General features: G+C 55.2%; 1 protein-coding gene and 1 long non-coding RNA gene across 2 annotated transcripts; both read left to right on the top strand.

Annotated features, from left to right (window-relative positions):
* Positions 1–960: 960 nt before the first annotated feature.
* On the top strand, positions 961–12372 carry CBX1 (chromobox 1). The gene is made up of 5 exons (XM_082494824.1): positions 961–1083; positions 9597–9772; positions 10298–10475; positions 11228–11322; positions 12022–12372. Exons 2-5 carry the CDS (start codon positions 9633–9635, stop codon positions 12164–12166), a joined length of 558 nt encoding a protein of 185 aa, XP_082350950.1. The 5' UTR covers positions 961–1083; positions 9597–9632; the 3' UTR covers positions 12167–12372.
* A 781-nt stretch (positions 12373–13153) lies between these two features.
* On the top strand, positions 13154–13977 carry LOC309681035. Its single transcript, XR_014270016.1, has 3 exons — positions 13154–13519; positions 13712–13795; positions 13913–13977. It is a non-coding gene; the product is annotated as an uncharacterized lncRNA (long non-coding RNA).
* The last annotated feature ends 723 nt before the right edge of the window (positions 13978–14700 follow it).

The following is a 14700-nucleotide window of genomic DNA, read 5'->3' as shown; positions in this document are numbered from 1 at the left end:
CTGAGTTTTGAGGAAAGCCTCACAGAGGAGCTCCCCGGCAGGGAAAAAAAGGGGTAACGAGTCCCATTCGTTTCTGCTTTTACTTGTCACGCTTGGACAGAGCTGTCCACGCCCGGTACCGGAGAGCACCATCTGTAGGAAAGGACTCCCCATCCACACAGGTGCCCCCTGGACCCCCTTCGGTCCGCGCTGCCCACTGGAAGGGGATGTCCGCAGCCGCTCCAACACATCAACGCCGGGCCCGGACACTCGCCCGCGCTAACCCGGCAGCAGCGGCCCAGCAGCACCGTAACCATGGGCTAAGCCCCACCGCCGCTCCGGCCCGGCCCCCCTCAGCACCCGGCGTGCGCTGCTCCCGGCGGCCTCAGCCCAGCCCCGCCGGGAGAGGCCGCGGCAGGGGGCGAGGCCCAGCCCCACCGCCCCCGGCCCTGCCCCGCCGCCGCCCCGAGCGGACCGAGGATCCCCCGCCCGCGGGGCCCAGAGGATCCCCAGCCCCACCGCCGGAGGAGCCTCGTACCGAGCGGCCTCAGCTCCCGGCCTATCCCCCTCCCCCCCTCCAGGGCCCCCTCACCTCCTCTCGCAGGACGCGGCCCCTTTAAGCGGCGCAGCAGCGCGGCGGCCTTATAGCGAGGGCGGTGCTTCCACTTCCGGCGAGGTGCATGCTGGGAGTTGCAGTCCGGCTCCCCCGCCAACCGGCGGGGCGCGGGCCCGGCATTTCAGCTACGGGCGGCCTCCCCCAGGGGGCTCGGCCCCGCCACGCCGCGCCGCCATCCCCACCGGGGCGGCGCGCCTAGGCCTTACCGGCAAGGCCGCGCCGGGGCGGGGAGAGCAGACGGCGTCGGCGGAGGGAGGGGACTACAACTCCCAGTGTGCCCCGCGGCGGAGGACTACGCCTCCCAGGGTGCCCCGCGGCGGGCGGGCGGGCGCGGGTCGCGGCGCAGGCGCAGTGCGGGCGGCGGGTAGTGGGGCTGGCCGGGCTCTTTTGTTCGAGGGAGGCGGACGGAGAGCGGCCAGGCCCGCGGCGCCACCCGACCCGCCCCGCAGGCCCCTTCCCCTCGGCAACCGTTGGCGGGGCTGTGCAAGGTGAGTGGGGGTGGGGGGGGAAGGGAGGGGGGCGTTGGGGTTTATGGACACACACACACACGATGGGCGTTAGTGGGTGAGGTGGTGGGGGGTGTTGCGCGAGGTGGTGTTTGGGGCAGTGAGACGGCGGTTGGGGGGGGGGTGTGGGATGGTGGGGGGGTAGGTGGTGGTGGAGGGATAATTGGGGTGCTGGGGTAGGGGAGGTAGTGGGGGGGTTGGGGGTGAGGGTGTGTTAGTGGGGGAGTGTAAGGAGAGGGGGTGTTAGTGGGGGGGGTGGGGGACTAGGAGAGGGGTTAGTGGGGGGGTGGGAGTGCTGGGAGAGGGGGTGTTAGTGGAGGGGGGTGTTAGTGGAGGGGGGTGTTTGGGGCGTTGGGAGAAGTGCTAGTGGCGGTTTGGGGGTGGTGGCAGGATGGTGCCCCTCGAAGGGGCTGTAGCGGGTGGAAAGATGAGTCCTGGAGTGAGGATGGGCTGCGCTAGGGACAAAGGTGGGCCCGGAGGGTCCTTGGGGGGGAGGGTGGGGGTGCCTTCGGATAGAGGAGAAAGATATGTTTTGGGAGGCGGGGTGCTGGGGGGGGCTGGTGCCCGAGGAAAGAACAAGGGGCTGCTCAGAGGGTCTGGGGAAATGGTGGGCGGGGGGCTGCGGGGTGGAGGTGTCCTTTGGGAGAGGAGAGGCTGCAGCAGGGTCCCTGCTGTGGGAGGGGGAGGTGGCATTTGGATGGGGTGGTGGTTTACGAAGTGCTGTTGGAGCCCCTGGGGTTCCGAGGAGGGAGGGAGGGAGGGAAAGGCTCCAGCTGCTCTGAGAGCGGGGAGGGGACGAGTGTCAACTTTTGGCGGGGAGAATGAGCGGGAAGCTGCTCAACAGGCTGCAGGAGGGCAGGGAGTGGGATGGCAGCTGGTCCGGGGGGAGCAGGGAAAAAAGAGGCGTTGAGGAACGAACTGGGGGGGATGTGGGGTCTTGGGGGGCTGAGGGATAGCTCCCCAGCAGAGAGCTCAGCCGTGGGGCTGGCAGGAGGTAGAAAAGGGGGTTGTGGCTGTCAGGCTGGAAGCAGGGATATGCTGGGGAAGGGGAGAAGGGAGATGCAGCCGGAGCTGTGTTTGGGTCAAGTCCCTGCTCACCCACAGCCTGGGGTGGGTATCAGGGCAGCTCCCCAGCAGAGTGGGCTTTCTTCAACTCCTTTGCTGGGGGAGGAGGTCTGGGAGCTGGAGGAGTCAAGCCACACTTGGGATGGGAGTTGTAAAGCATTTGGGGGAAGAGCAGGACATCTGGAAAGGGAAGGTGATGGAGCCAAAATGGGATTTGTGTCTCCAGACAAGGAGGTGGCATAGCTTTGCTGAGGAAGTGGCAAGATATAGGGCTGGTGGGGGGTGGTGGCAGTGGGGTTTGGCTCAAGGCTGTGCTGTGAAGCTGACCCGCTCCGTGCGGCGTGGAGGAGATGGCAGGGATGAGAAAGTGGCCTGAGTTTGGGTGGGGAGTGAGCGTGAGGATCCCAGAGATGGGGAAGTGCTCTCGGCGTTGCGTTGATCGGTTTGGAATCGGCAAGCACATATGTTGTCCCTATAAAATTGAGAGATCAAAGTAAAAAAGGGCTTTCTGGCTGAAGAATTACAGGCTTTATCTGTGAAATATTTTATTAACTTAAAAAAAAAAATTACCTTGAGCATTTGGGAGAGGAAGGTGTTTGTGATGGGTATGTTTGGAGTCAACAGTCCCTGCTGGATTTGCGACCCAGCATGGTTTCCTATTAGTGCTTGAGGTCCTGGTAGTGAAAACGATGAGAAACAGATGTGGTTGCTGTAACCCTGCTGCCCAGCGCCAGGGAAATGCAAAAATAACCAGGTGAAGGGCCTGTGAGCGCCGGCAGACAGCTCCTGGGCATGGGGCTGCTGGGGGAGATGTCCCCAGATGCGGTCCCTCTGTCCCTAGGGATGAAGGCTGGCGGGGGACAGTGCTGTAGGGCCGGGGGCTGCTCATGAAGAGGGAGGTGGTGTGGTGTCAGGGGCACTGGAAAGCTGGGAATCCTGCAGCACTTGGGGCAATGTTTTCTCATCTTTGTATAAAGGGGAGCAGAACAACACAAATCCCTACTCTGATTCCATAAGTGTTTATCTGATCTAGAGGAGTTCAGAAGCTGTGTCTGCTGTCACATAACAAAATTCCTGTCTGCATGACGGGATTTCTTACCTCGGGGTCTCGTTTTTGAAGCAGGGAGGTAACGTTCCTACTGTTGCATGTGTATTTCTCTTAAATCCATAGGTGCATTCTCTCATGGATTGTGAATTTAACTGGAAATTATGTGGCTGAGCTTGAAGGTTGTGGCTTTTCTTTAGTTTGGTCTCCGCTCAAAGGCTTGAGCTTTCACTCAAACTTTCCAGAAATGTTTTCTGCTGTTTTCAGGTTCTGGAGAGTGGAAGACTTAACATGCTTGTTCCCACTTCAAAAGAAAGATGCCTGCTGCCTTTCCCTGGCGCGTGTGGAATAAACTTGGCGTGCTTATAAGTCTTTAAAGAGAGGAGTGATCCCAGCCAAGTTTGAAAAAGGCAGGAGGAGGAAATGTTTTAAGTTTAAAATTCATTAAAGCTGAGCTGAACTGTTAATCCCTTAAGATGCAGCTAATGCAACTACTCTGTACTCAAATTAAACCTCTGGGTCTCCACGTTTTTATTCTTAGGCTGATCTTCCTTTCCTCTCTTAAACTTTCTACTGGAAAGATCAGCGCCAGGCATCGCGGAAGGGTGTTAGGTAGAGCTTCACCATCTTCCAAAGAAAGTGTCCCAGCCAGCGGGGCTGAGAGTATTTGTAGTGGTATCAGGTAGTGGTTTCACTACCTGGATGCTGTTCTCCAGGAGATCTCATGATACCCGCATGTGCTTTGCTCTGATCTGCTGCGATGACGTGCTGTCAGTGCTAGCTCTTACTCCTCCGTCCGCTCCTCCTGCCCTAATAACGCAGGCTTTTGTACACACCTTCGTGCTGGGCCTCTTTCTTCATGGCCTTTCACCAGAGTTTGAATTCTTTTCAAGTGGCTTAGGTGTGTCCTGGATCCTTTTCCTCTTAGCTGCAGACCAAGAAGTTATTCTTTTGGTCTCTCTCTGTTCTGCTTTCCTCTTCGCAAAGGATTTCAGCTTTGCCTTGAGTGTTAGGTAAGAAGCAGCAAATGAAAATGGAAAGATTTGGCATAGACCCATCCTGAATTTGTCTTGAACTCATATTATTCAGTACAAGCCAACTTTTTTCACATATCAAGTATAGAAAATTGAAGCTGAATTTTAGGAAAGATACTAATGATGAGGTCTCTCTCAGGCAGGAGTAATCTAGCTCCAAATTCTATAGATACGAGGCTGCTCGTGTGAGCCTAATAGGAATTGTCTGCCCTCCCCAAAAATGCCCAGGCGAAATGAAATGGCTTCATTCTGCACCTCTGCGCGCAGGAGCTCGGTGCGAGTAAAATGTGTTTATTTGAAAGCTCTGGAGACGAGGGAGCAGAGCATGGGGTAAGTCTTCCCTGCCCTGCCTCTCCAAATAGACGGGTATTGTTCAACCTCTCCCCCTTCCTCCAGAGACCAGAAACCAGCCAGTGCTTTGGGTGGCTGTGGTTTGTTTTTAATAACTAAAATTGGAGGGTTTGGATGTTCCCGGTCACAGAAGGCTGAAATCTTTGTCGAGCGCTGTTCCGCGGAGGCATTCCTGACGAGGAGGAAGAGGGTGTGGGGAGCAGCTCAGATGCTTCGCAGATAAAGCCACATGCTGAGTTTGTACCCCCCTGGGGAGGGGGGGGTGAAGTCCCTTTCTCACACTTGAGCTGCGTTTTTGACTGCAGTGCAGCGAGAGGCCTGTGCAGCAGCTTGTCTCTGCTGCTGGCTCGAACGCTAAAATCTGTGCCCTGTCTAACAGCAGACGCTGTGAACTACGGCTTGGCCTTATCTGCCCGCAGCACCTTTCTGGCTTGCAGGCTCTGGAGGCAAAACCAGATGTTGTCCCTGCCGTGGGGATGAATGCGGAGGGGACGGCTTGTCAGCAGGCAGCTGGGTGCCAGCCCCGTGCCTGCATGGGAGCAGACATCTTGTGAACCCAGAGGCAGAAAGGGTCCGTGCAAGGGGGTGACACTGGTACTCCGCTGTAAATGCCTCTAGCAGAAAGAGGGGAACGTCTGCTGAAAGGAACAGGCCCTGAGTGACCGGGGACTTTGGCGAGGTTGCTGCCTGCCCTATGCTCAAGGTATAGTTGCCGCAGCCCTTTGCACTGGTGTATTTGTCCCTCCCCTTGGCAAGCTCTTTCTCAAAGTGCTCCTGGCCTTGGATTTGCATCTTCTCTGCCCGGCGGTTACCGCAATAAAATGACAGATCCGCAGTGTTGCATTGCTCTATTGCCTCTCTCTATTTCCCTTTCCGCTCCTACCTGTCCTACACACCACCTCTAGTTTTAGCAACTCCCCTCTGAGCTCACCTTGGCCAAACTCTACCGTTAGACTCTTTGATCCAGTCGCCTTCTTAGGAAGCAGCTCAAGCGGCCTGGCGATCCAGCTCAGCATCCTTAGGTGCCTTAAAAACAAGTCCATCTCTGAGCGTTAACCACAGCGCTTTCGACTAAACTCCTTTTGACTGCAGCTGAACAGAAGTCCCTGCTGAGAGAGGGGAAGATCTCGCCTCTCCAGGCTGTCTCAGTGTCTATTTGCTGATTGTAGTCGGAGCTGCGACAGCGCCTTCTTGGGAATCCCCTCTGCCGCAGCGTGCATGGCTCTGGCCCCCTTCTCCATCGGCCATGCGGTGCCGGAGGAGGATGATGGAGGGGAGGAAGGCTGTCCTGGGCGGGAGGAAGGAACTGCCTGAAGAATTCCAGAGTGAAACACGATCTCTTGGCTTCCTGCTGCAGCGCTGGCTCCTGCTCCGGGGATTAGATGCTGGCGGTGGGTCGGAGGCTTTACATTGTTGTATTGCACACCAGCTGAGGCGGTGCCAGGCAGCCTGGCCTCCTTCTCGGCGAGTCCGCAGGCGACCGGGAGCCTCGCTGCTTCGGGTTTGCCTCCGTCTGGCGTCTGATTAAAGATGCTGTCAGTGTATTTCATCCCAAGAGTTGAGGAGGGAAAAGCCTCTCTGATGCATGATCTCTTACGGCTCTGTTTTAGTGGGCTGTTTCCAGGTGATGGGGTTGGGTTTTTTTTCTCCCCCCATTGAACAGGGCAATAAAACTTCATCCTTGGGGGGGCTTGGTGTCCTCTGGCTTTGAATAAAGTATCCATTGGGGAAGCACTGCCGGTCTGTGGCACTATCCCTACCACCACCTCCGCTGCTCCGTACAGGGCAGGGAACTTCTCACTTCATTTAACACTTAGAGGGGGTTTAGTTTTCACCTTTGGCAGACGCTGGAGCTCTGCAACCAGAGGACAGCATGAGCAGGAGCCAAACAAGCTCTTCCCTTGGTCCTGTCTGCTCTGCAGCCTGTTCGGGTGCAGACCCCTCTTCTGAGACCACCAATCAAAAGAAAGGCAGGGGAAGAGGTGTCTAATGCTAAATGTGAGGAGAAGGAGGAAAAGGCTTGTGATGCAGAGCCTGGGCTCTGGGGACTCCCCCAACTTGCTCCGTGACCCCCAAACACCCCGAGATGGCAGCAGCCACTTTGGCCTGGCTTTTATTGCCAGTCCTCTGCCTGGCTGATGAGCAGCCCTGACTCTGGGTGCTGCGGCTGGTGGGAAGGTGTTCATTCCTCCTTCTACCCTGACATTGCCATCAAGGGAGGAGGCTGTGGTCACCTCGTGGCTGGTGCATGCAGGGATAGGGTGTAAAGGGAAGATGTCTGTCTCCCAGCAAGCACAGCTGGAGGCTGAAAACCTTGCGGAGCAAGAGACTGGGTGCTGGCACAGCTCCTATGCCAAGGTCAGGTTGAAAGCAGTGCAATAGTGAGGTCCAAAGTATAAACACGTTGGTCCAGCGCCTGCCAAGCAGAGAAGTGCCGCTTTCTCCCTCTGCGCTCTTCCGCACTCCTCGGCTGTCGTCAAGCTCTGTCTGAGAGATAGCAGCAGAGACGGGGTGGTCTGGAGCGTGCTGGCTCAGCTGTGCTCCCTCCCCTCCTCTCTGCTGGGGCTTCTGCTGGTCTGAGCTGGCGGTATGTCTTTTGAGCTTTGTGGGGCTTGGTTTTAAGCTTTCTCCTTTGAAGGATACTCTTAACAGCAGCTGCTCAGCTCAGCAGCATCTTGTGCACAAGGGAGCCCGTCCAGCTGTACCCTGAGAGCTGAGACCGTTGCTGAACTCGGACATCTCCTTCAGCCAGTGTAAATCTGCAGGATCTTTGTTTTGCCGTATAAACCAGCCCCAGTTTGCCTAGATTTTGCCAGCTGAAATTTATTCTAGAAGATTCGTGATAACCCGAGTGGCAAAACGAAAGTTTCCAGGCAGGTAATGTTTGACCTGCTCACCAGTCATTTTGCTTGGCAGAAAATGTGCATTTTACTGGAATAAAAAAAAAAAAAAGAAGTGTTCCTCAGTGCTCAGGCTGGGAAAGCTGCCGGGCAGCTCTTCAGCAGGGTGGGGTTTTGGGAGGCTGAGGTACGGAGTTGGTTTCAGGCGGTCTGGGTCCCGTTGCCAGCTTTGCCAGTGGCTCTCCGTGACGGTGTAGCTGCTTATCGGAGATAACAGATGGGGAGACTTGGAACCTCCTGACCCTTTGGTTGATGTAAATCAGTGCAACTTGTTCGGTGCGCTCGGCTGGCTGTGCAGACTTCTTTGGAGCAGAGGCCGGTGGTGAGGTCAGGGTACTAGAAGGCTCTGTAATTTTATTGAACCTAAAGACAAAACTCCCTCACGCATCCCCTTCCCACCTGAGCAGATCGTAGTATCACAGAATATTTTGGGTTGGAAGGGACCTTTAAAGGCCATCTCGTCCAACCCCCTGCCACGGGCAGGGACATCTCCAACCAGACCAGGTCGCTCAGAACCCCGTCCAACCTGACCTGGGATGTTTCCAGGGATGGGGCATCTCCCACCTCTCTGGGCAACCTAGACCAGTGTCTCACCATCCTTAGCATAAAACATTTCTGCCTTATATTTAGCCTAAATCTCCCCTCTTAGTTTAAAGCCATTACCCCTCGTCCTATCGCAACAGGTCCTGCTGTAAAGTTTGTCCCCATCTTTCCTGTAGCCCCTTTAGGGACTGGAAGGAGCTATAAAGTCTCCCTGGAGCATTCCCTTCTCCAGACTGAACAACCCCAACTCTCTCAGCCTGTCCTCATGGGAGAGATGCTCCACCCCTCGGATCATCTTCATGGTCCTCCTCTGTCCCCTCATGGGGCTGTGTGGTGGCTCAGGATCTTGGCTGTGGGGTTGGGACCTGTTGGTGTAAGCAGTACCAGCCAAGAAGTGGCCGGAGAGCATTTGCCAGCGTGTTTTTAGCCCCACAGAGGGAGAGAGCGCAGGGATGAGGTGCACGGCCATCCCCGCCGGCAGCAAGGAGAGACTCTGACCCGGGATCTGCCCGGCTGCGGTGCTCTTACTGGTCCGAGCTGGGTTTCAGCAGGGAAGCGGGGCCTCTCTGTGGTTTTTGGCTCTCTGAGGTGTTTCGTTTCAGCCTGGGGAAAGCGCCCAGCGAGTTGGCAGAGCTGCTTCTCCTCTGCAGTCCCCCCCCGGCGACTGGAAAGCAGAGAGCTGCGGCGAGGGCCACCCCATCACGCGTTACCTGTGCGCTGCGGCATTTACGGCAGGTAGCCTTGGGCTGTGTCGGGCCAGAGAGTTCTCCTAGCTCTGCGTCGCTTCTGCCACTTCCCACCAAGCACTGGATATATATGCAGGAATTTTTGACTGCCTAAACAGCTTTGGAAGATAAGGAGAAAAAAAAAAGGCATTTTCTGGGTTGGTGAGTTAGATAAATATCCCAGAGTGCACATCCATGAACCAAAGAAATGAATATTGGGAGCTCGGTGTCAGGGACTGTGACTTGTATTTGACTTGGATTAACTATTTGTTAACTTTTAGTTAATATCAGCGGCGTGCTGTCTTCCTCCCGCTGCTGTACAGCTCTGCAAATGCTTTCTGCAGCTCAAGGCGGGTCAGTGAGGTGAGGAAAGAGCGCAGGTTGACGGGGGACACGTGGGACTCAGCAGAGAAAGGACAAGGTGTGGAGCAGCTGCTGTAGGACGCTCCTTCCTTTCTGCAGGCCAGTGGGCAACATGTGGGAGCAGCAAGGTTAAGACGTGGTGGACTGAAAAGAAGGCCAAAGTGTGGGTAGAATCAGGCAGGGTCTTGGTGGAATAGGTGAAATAAGGTGGTGGGGAGACAAAAAGGCCAAAACTGTGTGTCAGAAAAGCATTGTGTACATGTAGCAGCTCCTGCTGGAGATTCCCGTTTGCCTTTTTGGCTGGTAGGACCATCCTGGCCCATCTCTTTGTGCATTGCCTACTTTGTAGGTGCCTATTTTCTCCAAAGCAGCATTCCTGTGCTTTGCCTCTGCGTATCCAGCATGTTTGCTGCCTGGCAAAGGCAAACCTGACCTTGACACAAACGTGTGGTTCTCTCTCCTCTTTTAGCAGCGTCGCCCATAAGCTGAAAAACTGGCCAGCACAATGGGAAAAAAACAGAACAAGAAGAAAGTAGAAGAAGTCCTAGAGGAAGAGGAGGAAGAGTATGTGGTGGAGAAGGTCCTGGATCGGCGAGTGGTAAAGGGCAAAGTGGAATACCTGCTGAAGTGGAAAGGCTTCTCGGAGTAAGTGCCTCCCCGCCTGATGCTGTGGGGTGGCTGCTGGGCTGCTCCGGCACGAGCATCTCTTCTTCCTTTGGCTCCCAAAGCCTGCGGGCAGGTGGCTCCCTGTGCCTCTTTCCTTGTCTGTAAAAGGAAGCTAAGAGGCCAAGGGCAGCCGTGATGATAAAAACGGCGGTGCTAAATGCCTCACTCTAATCAGGGCGACGAGAGCACAGCCTAGGTGAGAAAGTCCCCTTTCTGTCTTGCAAACAGCCCTGGTGAGGCTTCTCCCACTTAAGCCTAGTGTGAAACAAGCAGCCGAGTAAAACTGATCGCATTTCTCTCCTGAGAAGGGAAAGGACTGCCCTGCCCTCTGGCATCCCTGCCCGGATCAGGGCAGGGTCCTGTGTCACGGGGCGAGGACACCCGCATCCAGACTGCTGCTTCTCTCAGCGTCTCCGCGTGACCTGGTGTGCAGGACTTCTCTCGGCAGGGAAAGCTGCAGCAAGCTGCCCGCGTGTAAAACTAAGCTGTTGTCTTTGATTGCAGTGAAGATAACACCTGGGAGCCAGAGGAGAACCTCGACTGCCCAGACCTCATTGCAGAGTTCCTTCAGTCCCAAAAAACCGCACATGAGAGCGAAAAGTCTGAGGGAAGCAAGCGCAAAGCAGAGTCGGACACGGAGGACAAAGGGGAGGAGAGCAAACCAAAGAAGAAGAAGGAGGAGGTGAGGCAGGGTGGGGTTTCTGTGCTCGCCTCCCTACCCCTGCGTTCGGCACGGTGTCTCGCAGCTAGATCAGCCGTGCTCCGAAACCTCAGTCGCACTGTTCTCCTGCGCAGAGGGGAAAGGACTGCCCTTCAACGAGACACAGCTGAAGCGCCTTTGAAAAGCTGTAGCTTTCAGAAGGAGGCGTGAGCTGTTGTCTAAGCTAGGCCTGATAGTGAGTCCAGAGCCAGTCCTAGCGCTAAATTGAAAGGCCAGTTCCCAAACCAAAAGGGTACAGAGCCCCAGCTTCTCCCGAAGAACCGCACAAGGGGTGAAACAGGAGGCAGGAGTTGCCTGTTGCCCCTTGAGGAGGGAGAACAAGGTGGAGCAGAGAGCCTCCTGCTCAGGGTGCTCGTATTTGCTTGGGAAAAGGGGCGGTAAAAAGGCTCTGCGGTCTGGTTTTCATCCCAGGAGCTACTGAATCTTGGCCAGCACGAGAGTTTCACCAGTGGGGCCTTGAAAATGGGATCCTGTGCTTGCAGCAGGAGCAGGGCGCTCCGCTGTGCTGCCCGGGGCCGGGCAGGAGGTCACCTCTGTGCAGTGGGTTTACACCTGAGCAGTTGTCACAGTTCCCTGCTGGCCTTAGTAGTCACAGTGTGAGCACCTGATTTGCAGAGCCTTTCTGAACAGCCACCGGTGTGTCCTGGTGCCCAGAAACAGGGCTGTGGCTGTCCCCCCTGGGATGCTACAAGTGGAAACTTGTCTCTTTTCAGTCAGAGAAACCACGAGGCTTTGCCCGAGGATTTGAGCCAGAACGAATCATTGGTGCCACGGACTCCAGCGGGGAGCTCATGTTCCTGATGAAGTGGTGAGTGTGTCTTTGTGTCTGTCACTTCTTCACTTATTCTGTGCCAGAGAGGGAAGGACCTGCGCCTGGGGAGTCCCTGCTACCTGGCATGAAATCTCTCGCGATGGCGCTGCTGCCTGAGGTGACCCTCTGCGCTGAGGCTAACATGGATGTGAAACGAGCAGGTAGGGCCCTCGGCATTGTGTGGCTCTTAAGATGTCCCCCTGCAGCAGGCGCGAGCTTGGGGAGAGAGCGGGGCATGGTGTCATGGCGTGGGCTGCAGTTTCGGAAGGCTGCACCCAGAGGAGAGAGCCCTGACGATGACCGCGTCCCCTTCGGCTGTAGTGACCACAGGGCTTGTCGCTGGCGCAGGTGGGAGCCCAACCAGTCAGGCGTAGGTGCGGGAGCCCTTCGCTCTCGCACCGTCTCAGAAGGACGGAGTGGCTGGGGGCAGGGCTGCAGCTTTGATTTGGCTTCTCTCCCCATCCCCGACAACACGGAGCTGCACTCACCGCCTGAATTTTTCCTGAGCTCACGTGCTGCTCCTCCCTGCTCCAGAGCCACTCGGGAAGGGGTCGCTTGGTTCCCCCGAGCAGCTCGGGGCCTCCGTTTACCTGCCGCTTCTTGATTTTTTTATTTTTTTTTTTTTTCTCTCCGGTCTCCGCTTCTTCCACCTCCCCTCCGCAGCCCCCTAACTTGCACCTCTGCTCTGGCCTGTAGGAAGAACTCCGACGAGGCCGACCTGGTCCCTGCCAAGGAAGCCAACATCAAGTGCCCCCAGGTGGTCATCTCGTTCTACGAGGAGAGGTTGACATGGCATTCCTACCCCTCAGAGGACGATGACAAGAAAGAGGACAAGAACTAACCCCTGGCACCCCGCTCTGGCCAGCCTTTGTATAAAGATCTGAACTGTGGGTTTGAGCAAGAGGGAGAGAACGCAGCTCTGCTCGGTTGGGAGCGTAGAGATGGCTGAAGAAGATGCCCTTTGAAGAGACCAGTATGGTTTCTGTGCCCTGCAGCTGCTCGACTGCTTTATGCAGCTTCATGCTGTGTACAGATTCAAACCAGCCCGGCTCAATGTGGGGAGGAGGGAGGGAAGGGGAGGGCAGGGGGATACCGGGAGGGTTGGGAGGGAGGAATTGGGGTGTTTGTTTCGAAGCTGTCTATTTTGCAGCTTGTGGTAGAGGAAGCAAAGCCCCTTCCATGAAGGACTATCACTGGTGACGGGTGGGCTGGGGAAAGGGAGTGCAGATGGATACTGCTTATTCTTCAAAGACCATCTCAGCAACCCACAGCCTTCTTCCCAATAGTGTTAACTCTGCATTTTTACGGCGTAGCATGTGTGTAGGTTTTTTTGGTTTTGTTTTTGTTTTTTGTTTTTTTTTTTTCTTTTGCTATTTACTGGTGTATTGGTTCGAGGGGGCTGGGAGGGAGGGATGTGGGGTAATTGGTCTCTTTGTTTAATTGGGGAGGGAGGGAGATGAGGTCTGGTGACAATGTTTCGGATCATTTCCAGATCTTTTTTTAGAACCTGAATTCAGAAAAGAAAAAAAAGGGGGGTCGGGAGGGGGGAGGAAGAGCCCAGTATTGATGACGGAACTAGGGAGACAGGGACACTGACATGAGACTGAAACTGTGAATGTCCAAATCTCTGGAGCTGAAATCCTCAAAATCCTACGAGCAGTTTTTAGGGGAGGGGTGGTAGGGGGGGTGAGGGGAGACTTGTGAAAATGCAAACTTGTGATTCGTATTGTCCAGAACTGCCAGTTACTGACACATGCATTGTATGTGGGAGGGTGGGGTGTGGGGCGGGAATGGATTTTAACCCTTTAAAAGCCTTTCTACCCTTCTTTCCGTTATAAGGTGCTATTTCTCAAAATTCGGGGGGGGGGGGGGGGACACGACTTCTGACTACTTGTTCCTTTTCTCACCTCAATTTGACTGTCCAGCCAGCAGCTCTGGGAGCCCTTTAGTTGTGGGAGGGAGAGGAAATCAACAGCAGCACAAGAAAAAAAAATCAATTCCATATTCTCCCATAACAAGTGATTGTTTGTAGAAGGCCAGACGTCGGTGCTGGAGCCGGATGTGTTACCCTGAATCTTCTGAAGGTTTTTGTTGTTTTTTTTTTTTTTTTAAATCAGATTTATTACAAATACTGAACTATTTAATGTCTGGAGTCATGAGCCCCACCAGACTCCTGGCACCTCCTTGTAGGGTGGTATGTATCTAGATTGCATTGTACAAACCTTTTTTTAAAAGCATGTGTTTAGGTTTCTGTGAAAACGTTGTTTAAATGTAAAGTACGTGTTTGGATTTTAACTTCATACCGAGCTCTGTCAGTTTTTGTCTCAATAAAATTTTAGATTTATAATCCTGATTTTTTTCTTCTCTACCTTGCTCCTTCCTCCAGCTCTTTGTGCATGGGATGAGTGACGAGGTGTAGAGCGGGTCACGGAGGGAAGTTAGCCCGCGGTTGTGGTTCTCTCTCAGCAAGGTTAGCTCTGATGCAGCCCAGGTCAGACGGTGGCTCCGATCTGGGTGTCGACGGCGGCACGAGCTTTGGAGCAGCTGACAGCAGGTTCTGATTTGTGTTGACTTCCATCTGGAGAAGAGAGGTGTCGTAGAAATTAGTGTCTAGAGGCCTGAGTCGAGTCTCGCCCCTGGAGAGAAGAGGACTAGCTGTGATTCAGATCCTCGTTTGATGTAGCAAGATGCTGCTCGAGCCGGGAGCGTGCGCTGCGTGTGTTCCTAGCCAGGATCCGGCACCAGAGGTGGGGTAAGTCACCTTTACTTCAACTCTCATCGAGCAGACTGTCACTTCGCATTTACAGATGGGTTTTTAAAGCTCTGGCAATGGTGACTGTTTGGCTGAAGATGGAGGTGGCCTCACTTGAGTCTTGGGATGGACTCGCTGAAGGCCATAAGCTCCTGCACCCAGAGAAGAGTAGACCCGTCCTCTGCTCAGCCCAGCTGACACTCCACGCGGTGGTACGGACGGCAGAGTGGGGCTGAAGCGTTTCTGGGAGGAGGATTGTGGTTCCTGGCGCAGAGGTCTCTGATGTTTGCGGGGTGCGGGATGGAGCAAGGAGAAGCCAGGAGGTTTTGGGTGGTGTTCAGGGCCGAATGGGGGCTCTGCCATCCCCTCGCTGGCACTCGGGGCTGTAAAACGACGCAGCCAGTTGAAATCCGGGTTATTCGCAACGGCACAGCCTATACCCAATGGGACGGTGAAACGTCTGCCCTGCCCCAGCAGCAGCAGCAATTAAACCTGTATTAATCACTAGAGATGGAAGGGGTAACGTCCACTTAATTGAACATAAGAAGGCTGCGGGTCCCTGGGGAGGCTCTGGGGCGATGGATCGATGGCAGCAGGTAGCTGGAAGACGCGCATTGCTCCAT

This window comes from Vanellus vanellus, assembly GCF_965231255.1.
Source record: "Vanellus vanellus genome assembly, chromosome: 24".
Taxonomy (NCBI): domain Eukaryota; kingdom Metazoa; phylum Chordata; class Aves; order Charadriiformes; family Charadriidae; genus Vanellus; species Vanellus vanellus.
This window is presented reverse-complemented; position numbering and strand designations above follow the sequence as displayed.

Excerpts from the sequence above, each read along its gene's own strand:
- CBX1 (XM_082494824.1), top strand. The coding sequence starts at position 9,633 with ATGGGAAAAAAACAGAACAAGAAGAAAGTAGAAGAAGTCCTAGAGGAA. Across the intron at positions 10,476-11,227 it reads CAAAGAAGAAGAAGGAGGAG|TCAGAGAAACCACGAGGCTT; the intron begins GTGAGGCAGGGT and ends GTCTCTTTTCAG. Across the intron at positions 11,323-12,021 it reads CTCATGTTCCTGATGAAGTG|GAAGAACTCCGACGAGGCCG; the intron begins GTGAGTGTGTCT and ends TCTGGCCTGTAG.